Here is a 13,546-nt window from a genome sequence, read left to right as displayed (position 1 = left end):
ATGCAATATTGCTTTATTCGCATCCTCCCATGACCCTCTACCACTGTGCCAAATTTCACATGGATTGACCAAGTCAGTGAGGAGAAAAACGTGGAACAGACACACAGACAGACAGAGGTTTCGTCATTATATAGTAAGATATAAAAGAATAATTGGACATTTTGGGAAATATGCTAATAATTTTCTGGGGAAGAGTTCGATGAGAACATTGATACCACTCTCATGTGTGAAGCTATTATCATTGTCAGCGTGATGTCAAAATATTGCCTCCATCTTTGTTTGGGGGGAAAGGTGGTTTGTATTCTGTAGTCTGTACACTGCAAACTCTTGAGCAAGCTTTAGGTTTTCATCCTTTCTTCTTTCACGACCTTACATTTTGATTGAAGAATATTGAGGCCAGCGTGGTGTTTTGGTTATTTTGAAGCCCTTCCTGTTGATCTAAAGCCCTGTGCTGTACATACTCCGCAAGAACAGAGAAAATTGTTCCTTGTCTTGAGGTGGCAAGAACAAGAACAAAGTTCGTTCTGGCCAGGACATTTCATACATCATGAGAAGCTCAAGTGCAGAACTCCTGGGAAGTCCTCATAGGTCCCTTGGACTGCTGCATGCGTCACACGCGCTTTTCCGCATTAAGCATGCCCACTTCAAATTTCTGACCAATCACACAATAGTTCTCGGACACCACACAAGAAAAAAGTTATGCCCAGAAGATGTGTCAAGAACAAGCTGCAAGAACTCCCAAACCAGGGCTGCAAGAAAAGATTGACTTGTGAGAGAGAACAAATTTCTCTGTTCTTGCGGAGTATGAAAAGGCCTTGAAGCAAGATATGAGAGAAAAGTCGTCCTAATCGGTCTTGAATCATGTCTTAGGTTGTGTTACGTGATACCACTGCCTTCATGCTAGCTTAAAAAATGCTTAGATATGAGTAAAGTACTTTTAACTGTCCAAGCCTGGGCCTAGTTAGCTTGTCAGTTGTAAAGCCAGTCACCCAGCAGCTCATCGGCATGTGGGTGGGTTGATGTTACTATGGAAACAATCTCAATTTGCCAATTTTCCAAGCAACAGTGTTGGAAGCGATGTTACCCCCTAAAGTTGACTTTGGAAAAAGCCAGCAGCTTGTTAGCTTAGCTTAGCACAAAGACTTGAAACAAGTGGAAGAAGCTAGCCTAGCTCTGTCCGATTTGTTAAAGCTGTAAAACCAAAGTGTGAAAAAGACAAAATTCCATTTTACAGAGGATTATATACTGGACTATTTTTTGGTTGGAAGCAGTAACTTCTTGAAGTGTCAGTTGGTTGCCTGGAAACAGCTCCGGGCCAGGAAACAGTCATGTAAAACTTGACAGTTCTCTCTATAAAACAGGGAATTGTGAAATCCACTCTTCAGTTTTTACATGATGTGTTGATTAGGGAGCTTTAGAGGTGCCTAATGTTGGATAGTATTTCTAAAAGTTTTTTTCAGTCTTGTGCTAAGCTTGGCTAATTGGCAGCTGGCAGCCATGAGCGTCTGTCAAACAGTCCATTAGAGCAGTCTATTGGCCAAAGTCAGGTCCAGCCCTCATGATGTTTTCTGCTACCTTGTTTTCATTATTATTACCCATTAGCCTAAACCTTGGGCCATCACAAGCTGATAACGAGCACCAGTGGGACAGTGGCAGTGGGCCCAGAACCCCTTTTTGGGACACGTTTCTGGTGAAATGATATAAATGCAAATATTTGAGTACCACGATGGCATAAGTAGTCATACAAGCATGAAATTTGGCAAGGAGTATCCTGACAACAAGGGGAAAGAAGCAAAATAAGATTGTGGGGGCTTGCTGCCATTTTATTTCAAAATATCCCCCAAAAAGCAAAACAATTACTGTCTGTTTGACAAAAAAAATACTCTTTTTCATCACTTTGTGTTTAATATCACTGCTTTACTTGTACATAGAAAACTTAGCCTGAGTGTCAGACTGAAGCTCCCAGAACCTTCAGTCTGACATTGCCTCCATTGAAGGCAATTTACAAGGGGGAGGGAATTTGATTTTTCCCTAACCAATCAGTAGAGATCAACGACTCACCCAGAATCTGACGTCATTAGTATCCATGCCTCGGGGGTGCCGAAAACAAGCGAGCATTGCCCGTTTAAAATGTCTCCGTTGTCGTGCACGCTCAGCTGCATCGCCGTTAAATCCAGTTTAGCAGCTTCCTTAATTTGGTCCTCCATTAATGTGAGTAGTGGCGAAATACCTCGATAGCATCGTTAATGTGGTCTGTAGGATCTGTAGCGGTCGCCATTGTTGCTATCCTCACCAGTTAACCACCAGCGGACAGCTTGACATCAGTGTGGCGCTGATTGGCTAATCGCTAGACCCGCCCCCACCCCCGGCGTTCATTGGTCCGTCCATCGTTTGGACGAGATAAATCACAAATTCACTGAAGTATGCCAGACCAGAGATGCAAGCCTACTCAGTTGAGTGGGCGAGGTCTATGGTCTGGAACCAGGCTATAGAAAACTTCCCAAGTTGATAAGCTTCAGTTTGAGCCCAAGTTGACCTTTCTGTCTTGAAAATTATACTTGCTTTGGCCCAAGTTTGTCACTATACCTCAGATCAGAGAAAACTGAATTTGCAGTCATCAAAGAGATTTTTCACAAATTGGCAACCCAAAATTTGTTCCGTTAATGACGTATAAATGACTCGATAAAGCATCAGTAATATGTTGTAATATATAATTATATTAATAAAGTTTTAGATATAAAGCTTTATGAAGGGTGCCTTATTAGAAAGTGGAACCAAAGTTGTTGTGGAACATTCTTATATCTCAAAAGCTTAGCTCTAAATTTGAGTGAAATGTAGTGTAATGGATTTGGTCTCAGAAGTTATGAAGTTGGTCCCTGCATGAAAGATGTAGCAATATGCTTTTAATGGCTCTGTGGGGTAGGGTAAAAGACTAAATTTCCCTTGTGTTGCATGTTGAAGAGATTGATGAGCTCCCACTTCGCTTTTACGATGCCTCATTTTCCCCCTCTCTGTCACACTCCGCTGAACCTCCACAGTTCTTCTTCTCCCACTCAACATTTTTATTTCTTCATCTATGCATTGATTCCAACTAATTAACATTTAGGAGGGATGCTAGCACATGAAGGGAGAGGCGGATGCCCTTACAGTAGCTGCCTCTGTTGATATTTATACACAAGTTGCTCGCTGGCTGTTCAAACTATCGCCATGACAACAGGACAGGAAGCAGGAAGTAGGCAGTGTTCCATTGGAATGGAATCGAGAGATAACTCCTGCAAACTCGTCTCATTGTGTTCTCGTCCTCTCTCTGCTCTCATGTCAGGTTGCGTAATGTAGGCACAGATACCATGACCAGCGCTTGTGTATGTGCTGTTTGACATCTGAGTCTACGCATGCAGACATCCAAGCCACATGCGGCATGCCAGGTCCCTCTGCAGTTGTGTGGGTCAGGCCTGCGGATATTCTTAGAGTAGCAGGAAGATAACTGCACTGTCAGAAATACTTCTTCTGGAATCTAAGATTGCATGCACGCCACACTCCAGTGGTCAGCCAAAGGGCCTTGTTGAATTTAATGACCATAATACATCCTGCATGTCTATGTAGACTATAATAATTACTTTTTATTGATTTAAACAAAAGATTAACTTTCTGTTTAGGACATTTTGATATAGATTTTGTTGTTTTTGAATCAATTTTATCAATATATGGTGGTGACTCGTCAGGATTGCTTCATGACCTTTTTTTATTTGATGAATAAATACCATACAAAAATGTGCTACGAGCAAAAAGGTCTTGATAGCATCATTTAACTTCTATGTAATTAATATTGTGATATTCATTTAGTTGTTTTACCTTCATAAATGTACACTCTACCAGGGCTACTCAAATACAAGTTGTAGAGGTCCACTTGCAACTTGCATTTCCACAGTGTCATAGGTCCAGGAAGGTTGAATTAGCCACAGCTAAAGTTTAAAAACTCCAGAACTAGATCCTCCTGAGCACCTAACCTCTGTTTTAAATGCGTTTTTAATTTCTCCCAGCTATTTGGGAACAATAGGACTCAATAAGTATAAAAAACCTAAACATGGTCAATGATAATTAAGTCCCAGTGTCATCAGATGTCACGACAATAATGTCCCAATGTCCTGAAACGAGATGACAATAAAGTCCCAATGTCCTCAAGGGAGATTCAGGTTCAGATTCAGATTCAGAAAAATTTGTTGTCTCTCGTAACAGAAAATTTTCTTCGACGTGGCTCCACATACAAGACAAGACAATACACTGATTAGAAACAGTTGCACAACACAGATTCTGAAAGCACACACAGTGTGTATAGATCTTAAAAACAAGTATAAAATTAAAACTGTAAAAATAGACAAGATAAAAGGTGTGGATATGTGTAAAGTGACATAGTGCATCAGGGTTATTTTGTCCATTGTTCATTGTTTATTTAAGATGTTTATGGCAGTGGGTATGAATGAGTTTTTGTGGATGTTTTTCTTAGATAGGGGGACTTTATAGCGGCAGACTGATGGCAGGAGTTGGAAGGGCTTGTGCAGGGGTTGGGCAGGATCCTGTGTAATGAGGTTGGCTTTCCTTTTAACTGCTTGGGTGTGGAGTGCTGATAATTGATTTTGAGTTTTGCCAGTTATTTTGCTTGCTTGATTAATGATCCGGGAAAGCTTTGATTTGTCTTTAACAGAGACGATAATAAGGTCCCAGTGTCTTTCAGATTAACAGTGTCTCAGCTTGTTACTGTTGCTAAAATGGTCAAATTGGTTGTCCTATCAAATTACAATAATTATTACTGATAGATAAACAAGTTTCAACCATAAAATGTGATCAGGTTTTGGACCTCATCACCCAGAATGGATGAACCAAACACTGGCGGGTGGCTGAGGTAGAGTGGGTTGTCCACCAATTGGAAGATTGGCGGTTCGGTTATTGGCTCCTACGGTATCCATGCCGAAGTATCCTTAGGCAAGATACTGAACCCCAAATTGCTCCCAATGGCTGTTCTATCTGTGTGTGAGAGCATGTGAATGTTTGAGCATGTGTGAATGGGTGAATGTGACGTAGTATAAAAGCACTTTGAGTGGCAGGAAGACTAGAAAGTTGGCTCCAGACAGGGCCATTTGTGTTTTCGCATCGGCCACTTTAATTTGTGTTTTTACTGGTTTTAATTTTTTGTTTTGGAGAGGAAGAGTCTGCGGATAAATCTGCCCCTCGTAAAAACCTCCTAAACAACGAACACTAAAAAAATCCCAACCAGGAGTTTCTCGCTTGGCACATGAGGGAAGGTTTAGCTGGTTGGAATCGACAATTCTCGCAGCTAGATGCTTCTAAATCCTACACACTGCTCCTTTCAGTGTATCACTTACTCTTAATACTTTGATTATGAATGCATAACCTTGACTGCTGAACATGTTTTAAATACCAACCGCATTAAAGAATCCTATGTGATAACTGCCAGAGTTACCAGAGTCAGTTAATAGCCAGCTTTGTGATACCAGTTGTCCAAAATGTCCTTTGTTAGGCTCTGTGAAGGCAGGTAGCCAGACAAAGTTAAAGTTGCTCCAGAGAGTTTTGAAGATGCCATTCCACTTTTACAACCAGGGCTCCCTCCTGTGACAAGCTCACTATGTGTGGCTGCTAGCCTAAAAACTGCCAGGTGAGGTAACATGATAGCTATGTGTCACTCTCGAGCATTCAGGTTCAGGTTACATTGAAGTTTGTCAAGAATCCAGATTTAGATCAGAGTCAACCCACTGAGTATGTGATCTCTATACTTAACATACTTTGCAGACGGGCTGATAAAGATACCGCATCATTAATAACTGTGTGCACTATCATTTCCCACACTGTTGTCCTTCTGTACAAATTGTGACCAAGCAAGTTCGTGCTTTACAGTCAGTGCCGACTCAGCAATGGGAAAACATTCTCTGCTTGAGAATGTGAAATCTGAAACCGAACAGTGTGGTGAAGATGATGGAAAAAGAGTTAAATTATTATCTATCGCAAATTATTGATTCTAATGATGATGATTTAAAATCAGCAATCAGCGCCATTAATTATTACACCAGCATCTTTATGCAGAAAAAAACAGAATGGGAAAATGATCTGATGAATGAGGAGACTAAATGGCTACAGGAAACAGACATGCAGTCACGCTGAAGGCAACTGGTGGATACTGACTGTGTGAGCATGTTGGATCTTGTTCAGTGGAGCAGCAGTGTTTACTGTCAAGCTGTTACCTGCTGGTATACGTGCTCACGTGTTGTTTACTTGTCACAAGCATTTTAAGCTTCAAAGAGCAGAATCCAGCACTTTGCAGGGACAAAGGTGCAGTTTACCTGAGTCTCACCTGAGCAGGCTGTCTTCTTAATCTGAGTTCTGTAGGTTCAGATTAATGTTGAAGTTGAGCAGATTTGGGGAATGTTAAATTTAGGTCAAAGGTATTAAAATTTTATGATCTGTCTATTTTCAAACTACACAGCACAGGTAATGTTTATTTCTCTGAGCTATTTGGGGATGTAGGACCTGATAAGTAGTAAAGACTAAGCATTGTCTTTGAACAGTAAGTACTTTTTGGGGAAAAAAGATGTCCTTATATGGGGACAATGGGTTTATTTTTAATAGTCACAAGTGTAATTAATTATCAGCTGTTTCAAGTACTTCAATACCTGAACATTGTTGAGCCAAAACAAAACAAAAAGTCCCAATGTCCTCAAACAAGACGATAATTTAGTCCTAATGTCCTCAAACAAGTACTTCCTAATTAACAGCATTTTAGCTCGTTACTGTTGCTAAAATTGGTCAACTACAGATATTATTTAGCACAAATAATTAAGTTTCAACCACAAAATTTGATCAGGTTTTGCACCTTGTTCACTTTTGTGTCTGGATCAGCTGTAGACTGAGCATAAAAGTGTCCACAAACGAGGACAGCAGGTCTAAGTTAAGCAGAATGAAGTATAAGGTGCGGGAAACCCAAAATGTGATGTCCACATATGAGGATGCAGGGTCTCAGGAGGTTAACTGTATACCTCTGCTGTAAGTTTCAGACTGTAAAGAAACAACTGACTTTGTTCTTTGTCTCCAAGTGTGTGTTGTTCCCTCCCATATTGCTTCAGAGCAAACTGTCCAGAAATCTGATGAATCACCAAAACCTTATTCTTTGGTGCTGCTCCACCCAGTGTACCTCAGAGACAAGACTGTGTTTGCTGTTTTTCCTTAGACTGGTGACAGTGACTTCATGCTCGACTCATCACAATACATTTGATCATCTGTCTCAAGGCTGTGTAAAAGCCATCTCTGAAACTTCAGGCCAAATCCTCAGTAAACCTTTTAGTGTCTTGTCCAAGCACGAGTGTTTATCTTAGTAGCGACTGCTTTCTGTCTGCTTTTATCAGAACACTGTCACGTTAATATTTTTAATGAGGTTTTGCAAAAGCCTAGTTAACTTTAATTACCAACCTTGATCTCGGGACAACTAGTGAGGGTAGGCTTGAGGATCTCAGGCCACGACTTGGAGCACAGGGAGTCAGAGGCTCTGCTATACAACTCGGCGCTAAACTATGTTGAGCTTTAAAACGTATTAAAATAATCTAACACATCAATGCTGAAGTTAAGTGGTAACCAGTGGGAGGTGAGAATTGGGGAGATATGTGACCCTACAGTTTGTCCCAGCTAAAGTACGAGCTGCAGCGTTCTGCGAGCTACTGAAGATTTACTGAGGCACGTAAACAATGTATTAAAGTAGTCGAGGCACGAGAATACAAAAGCATGAGTAAGCTTCTCCAGGTCATAAAAAGACACAGCTGATTTGATTTTGATAATATTTCTTAGGTGATAGCATTATTTGTCTAAACGAAGGAAAAACTGGGGAGTCAACACGATAGAGAAGAGAAAAATGATCCACGCAGATACACAGCTGTAAGGACTGTATAAAACACTCTACTTCTACTACTGCTGTCCTGAAATGAAATCTCTTCTTAGAATCTTTTTGCTGAGTCAACTGCTCTCCGTCTCTCCTCTCCCTTCTTCTTCAGTCTTTTCTACTGTGTCTACACTCGGAGGGAGGTTTGTTAATGGGCCACATGTGAATGGGGTAGTCTTGGATGACTAAGCACACTGCTTGCTGGTGCTTTATGTGCACAGCTACTTCTTTTTGGCTGTTTTTTTCTCGACTGTATCCTGAACTTGAAGGATGAAAGATTTATTGTAGCTGCAGAGCTGTTATTCTCCACACCCTGTCTGGATCCTGTTTTAGTAATGCAGGATTTTACAGATGACAAGCACATGAGAAGCTTAATTTTTCTAACAGGTTTAGCAGGTTTTTGGATTCTTGAGAAGTGTTTATTTTTATGAGTTGAACCCGGTGAAACCAAAGCAGAGAGCTGAGCACAGTTTCTCTATATTCCTTTGCTCAAAGTAAACAACTACTAAACATGACAAGATGACTCCTACTTTGTGATAACATTGATGTATGCTGCAAATATTTGTCTATAAGACAGCTATATGACATTTGCCTCTAGCTGCAGTATTTTGACTGTATGTGCTGTATACTGTTTAATCTGTGTGTCATGCATAAGCACTAGTTGAATTAGCATGTGAGTGGCATGACTGCACAGGTTTCGGTGCATGTCATTTTTAAAGTTAATATAAGGGTGTATGTGCGAATCTGTGTAGCGCCCAGCTTTGTCAGGTCTTGCTCTGCATGGTGTCACACACAGCACATTGCGTCATCAACAATGTTTCGTCACCAACTCCCACTCCTATGGGTGCAGTCGGTCAAGTCATTCCCGAACATAGCACTGACACAGCACCACAAACTATAAAGTAATATGTAGCAAGGCTGTCATAATCAAGCTTTTTTTCAAACCTAAATCAAAGAATGAAACGTGAGTGAAGGTTTGGGAGAGCAAAGATTTCAGAATGTATAATGATATGTGTGTGTGTGTGTGTGTGTGTGGGTGTTAATGACAGCTGTGCATGATGTCATGTACTTAGACAGTTTAGTAATTCTGTGGTTTACAGTAACACCTTCCCCTTACTGGAAATAATTCTAACTTCTGTAGTGTACCATAATGTAGAGCAGTGACCCCTGACCTTTTTCCTTAATGCAGTGGTTCCCAACTGGTGGGTCGTGACGCAATGGATCGCAAGTGACTCGCAAACATGTCAAGGTTGTCCAAAAAACAACCTTTGAATTTCCGCCACAGAGCTTTTATTTTGAAGTGCCATTTCCTTCTGTAGATTGAGTGACTGACGGTCAGCTACTAGACAGTAAGTGCGTTTCCATTAACCCTAGAAATGCGCAAAACCTAAATATCGGAATAAAAAACTGGTAATGGAAACACCTACATTTCGAAAAAATTCTCAAATGTCGAGAAAAAGTTTTTACGCTCTCATGAGGTGGTTTTTCAGACGTGTCGATATAGAAGTATATCACAAAAGTGTAATGGAAACACTTTTTTTCGCAAATATACGTCACCAGACATTCAAGTCCTCTGTGAATTCCTCATTCACGATCCTCTCCCAGAAAGATCAGCGACCAGCAGAAAGTAAAGGCTCTGTGACTATACGCTCACTGACCACTTTATTAGGTACACCTTGCTAGTACCGGGTTGGACCCCTNGACATTCAAGTCCTCTGTGAATTCCTCATTCACGATCCTCTCCCAGAAATCCTTTATCCATGGTCGCTGCCACACATGAGGACTTTGCCTTTGGGATACCAGCAGAAAGTAAAGGCTCTGTGACTATACGCTCACTGACCACTTTATTAGGTACACCTTGCTAGTACCGGGTTGGACCCCTTTTTCTCTCAGGACTGCCTTGATAAATTGAGGCATAGATTCAACAAGGTGCAGGAAACATTCCTCAGAGATTTNTGGAGTACAGTGAACTCATTGTCATGTTCAAGAAACCAGTGTGAGATGATCTGAGCTTTGTGACATGGTGCGTTATCCTGCTGGAAGTAGCCATCAGAAGATGGGTACACTGTGGTCATGAAGGGATGGACACGGTCAGCAACAGAATTTTTGTGTCAGTTGTGCAAAACTTGTTATATGAAGATAACTTTAAATAGGATCATTAAAGTACAAAAATCTTAGGAGAATGGAAAACAGAAGCAAATAGCAGCATATTTTAGGACACCACAAATAACAGGAAAGCTGGGGTCATCACCTTCCAGCAGCTGCTGGAGGAATTGTGGGGAAACAGATTCCATGCTTTCTGGTTACGTAACAAACCGAAGTGATACTGGGATGAGATTTATATAGCACTCAATTCTATTTTTGAGATGCATATCCCCCAAGAACCATTGGGTGCTTCACTGGGAGTTGTCTCCAAAGGAATGAAACCAGAAGTCAGTCTGTCATTCTTTTGCTGTCATTTTTGCTCCCCATCATCTATCACATAGTAACAAAAATATCATCTGCAGTATGAGTACATAATAAGTCATTAATCTCATGATAACACAGTTTGATTTGGGTGTATGATTATGACATATGATTTGCATGGTGAGGAGGATATTGGCTCATTCTTTCATTGTGTGTGTCGGTAATGAAAAACTGGTCAGTCAGACGGTTAGTTTGTCATTAACTGGATTTAAATAGGTTAGCTCGTAGGAATGTCTCTGAAGTCAGGTCACAGGAAGGGTGACTGACACATGTTTCATCGAAATGTATCAACGCTGCATAGGTGCTGGAGAGGAAGGGTTGGTTGGGGTTGGGGCGGCTGGATGTGCATGACTTTAGTAAATAATTCACTGAATCACTGAACTACAGATGATTTAGATTCAGTCATATTTGCTGCTAAAAACTGAAGTGAATGATGACCACCTCAGCTTAATGACAGTGCCACGCCACAGTTTAAGGAGCTCCCCATATTAGGACATGCTTAAAACTCCTCAGCTGTCCAAACTCAAATGGGGCTGCGACACTTTGTTCAGAAAATCACTCAATTAGAGCAATGTTCTCGTTCCTCTGATCGTCCTCAGACTACACAAATAATTCTCAAAACAAGTATTTTAAGTACTGAAGAAAACAAAACATGAAAACCTGGAAATGCTATGTGGGAAAAATCTGATTTTTTTTTAATATTAATATAAAAAATGCTAATTTTGTATGAGAAAAATCTAGTGTTTTTTCACATTATTATTTATGTAAATATTAATATGAAAAAAAACCTCATTCACTCACACCATTTCCAGGTTTTTATGTTTTGTTTTCTTCAGTACCTAAAATATCTGGTTTTAGAATTATTTGAGTACTCAAAATAAGATGATTTTAATAAGTGATTTTCTGGATTTTTTTGTATTATTATTTTATTTTATTTTATAGGGCTGCATGGTGGAACAGTGGTTAGCATTGTTGCCCCAGCCTGGGTTCGAACCTCAGGGTGGGGGAGCCCTTCTGTGCGGAGTTTGCATGTTCTCCCCATGTCAGTGTGGGTTTCCTCCAGGTACTCCAGCTTCCTCCCACAGTCCAAAGACATGCAGGTTAATTGGTGACTCTAAATTGTCCGTAGGTGTGAATGTGAATGGTTGTCTGTCTCTATGTGTCAGCCCTGTGATAGTCTGGTGACCTGTCCAGGGTGTATCGTCTCACCCAGGGTCAGCTGGTCCCCCCTCGACCGCTAACAGGATTAGCGGTTACAGAAATGAATGAATGAATTTTTTTTAGATGTCAAAATTAATGGCTTTCTGACATATCAGTGACAGAGTGCTGAATAAACTGTTCTCCTAAATAGATTGTGCCTCCAGGGATAATGATCAACACAGTGGTTTGTCTATACAGATACAATAAGAAAACACACAGACAGATGGAGAAACATAACAAATGCAGGTTCTTCCCAACAGTTTTATTAGCATAAAAATTATGTGAATCATGTTTGGGCTCATGCAGTTACTAGATCAAGCCAGTTGAACACTTCTGACATCTGTGCACCCACTCACTTCTGTCACCTGCTCTGTTGACTGTCAGGACTGAACTGTTCTGTTTTTGCGTATTTTCATCCTTGTCTCTGGTTCAGTGGGCACATGTGACATTGAAAGCTATTCCAGCTGTGACTACAGAACATTTGTCTGCTTATTAAAGAGCCTGTATACTTGCGGTTCTCACAGGACTCTTATAATAGAACATCAGGGTCTTGTGTAATCTCTCTTAATCACAACATAATGAAAGGTCGAGTGACAGTCTGTCTCCATGGGAGTCTATGTACCCTCAGGAAACAGCCATATAGTTTACAACAACATGGACATACGAACCCAGTCACTCTCTAATTCCCTTTGATTCCACAGCATTTGATGTTTCTGCGTTGGGTCATAATGGATTACATGTAATTAGGATTGTGTAGTCTACTGTAATCAGCCCAGATTACATCTGAAAAAATGTGTAGTAAGATTACAGTTGCATTGTCAAAGATTGCTTGATTCCATTTTTGATTACGTCTTTAAGATATGTCAACATATCGTGATTTGATTTGACAAATTATAGATGTTAAATATGCAAAATGCTTTTTATTTACATTAAAGGTGTTTTGAGATGTTTAAAGAGAAAAAAAGAATATTCTTTTGTGGATTTTTTCGTTGCTACACCCACTTTTTTAGTATAAGCTGCAGCATTTTCAATGCTAAAGTAAGGTATTTGGATTATATTTCATGTTTTTGTAATCCAATGAATTACGTTATTAATTACCAAAAACTGCCATGTCATCTGTATTCAATAACTGACTACATTTCTAAGTGATCTGACCCAACCCATGTCTTTTTTTTCATTTATGAAATGATAATCTCTCCTCTCTTCTCCTCCAGGCTCGCCCTGCTCTTGGGGCTAACTGCTGAACATGCTGGGTAAAGCCCCGCCCACGACCAGTAACCTTAACCTGGTGAACTCTGAGGAAAACACAGCGGCCCCAGACGCGCACGACGGTATCACCATGGCCGAGCTTGTGGAGAGCCTGGATACCAGAGAGCTGGACATGGGGGAGGGAGAGGATAACGACTATGATGGAAACAACATAGGTGTGTGTGTGTGTGTTTGCATATTTTCCGTCTGGCTCAAGTAGTGTGATTCCATCATTTCACCCGAGAATAAGGTGATACCTTAAATGAAACAATAACAATAAACAAAACAAATAGCCCTCAGTGAAATAAGGGTTCCAAAGGCTGAGGTTGTACCCAGAATCATTTGCTTCTGAAGAACCCCTTTTTGAAGAAAATGGTTCTTTGTAGGATTAAGGGTTCCAATAAGAACCATTTTTATCCAAAAAACATTTTGAAAGAAAGTTTTTAAAGGATCGTTGAAAGCATAGATATTAAAAGATCCTCACCCTCAGAAATTTAAATGTTTATCCATGTTTTCAATGGTATTTTTTTTAAAAATGTGGATGTACCTGAAGTCCCATTGATCGATCAGTTTTACTTGTGTTTATCATCATTTTCACATCATATAGAAAAGATACTATCTTCCAAGTCCAAGTTTCAGAGACAGAGACAGAGAGAGAGGTGGATCTCTCTTTTGGTCTGCTTCTATACTCTT

The 13,546-nt window shown here is 40.3% G+C and overlaps 1 protein-coding gene across 3 annotated transcripts in view; it reads left to right on the top strand.

The window, feature by feature from the left end:
- Positions 1-13,546, top strand: part of pld1a (phospholipase D1a) — a 60,085-nt gene that overhangs the window by 11,723 nt on the left and 34,816 nt on the right. For all 3 annotated transcript variants that reach the window (XM_050061078.1, XM_050061079.1, XM_050061077.1), the window contains exon 2: positions 12,820-13,029. In XM_050061078.1, the coding sequence (XP_049917035.1) occupies positions 12,852-13,029 (178 nt within the window). In that variant the 5' untranslated portion in view covers positions 12,820-12,851. The remainder of the gene's footprint in view (positions 1-12,819; positions 13,030-13,546) is intronic.

Source organism: Epinephelus moara, chromosome 14 (genome assembly GCF_006386435.1).
Source record: "Epinephelus moara isolate mb chromosome 14, YSFRI_EMoa_1.0, whole genome shotgun sequence".
In the NCBI taxonomy this organism is placed as follows: Eukaryota; Metazoa; Chordata; class Actinopteri; order Perciformes; family Serranidae; genus Epinephelus; species Epinephelus moara.
Note: the sequence above shows the minus strand (reverse complement) of the source record. Positions and strands in the feature narration are given on the sequence as shown.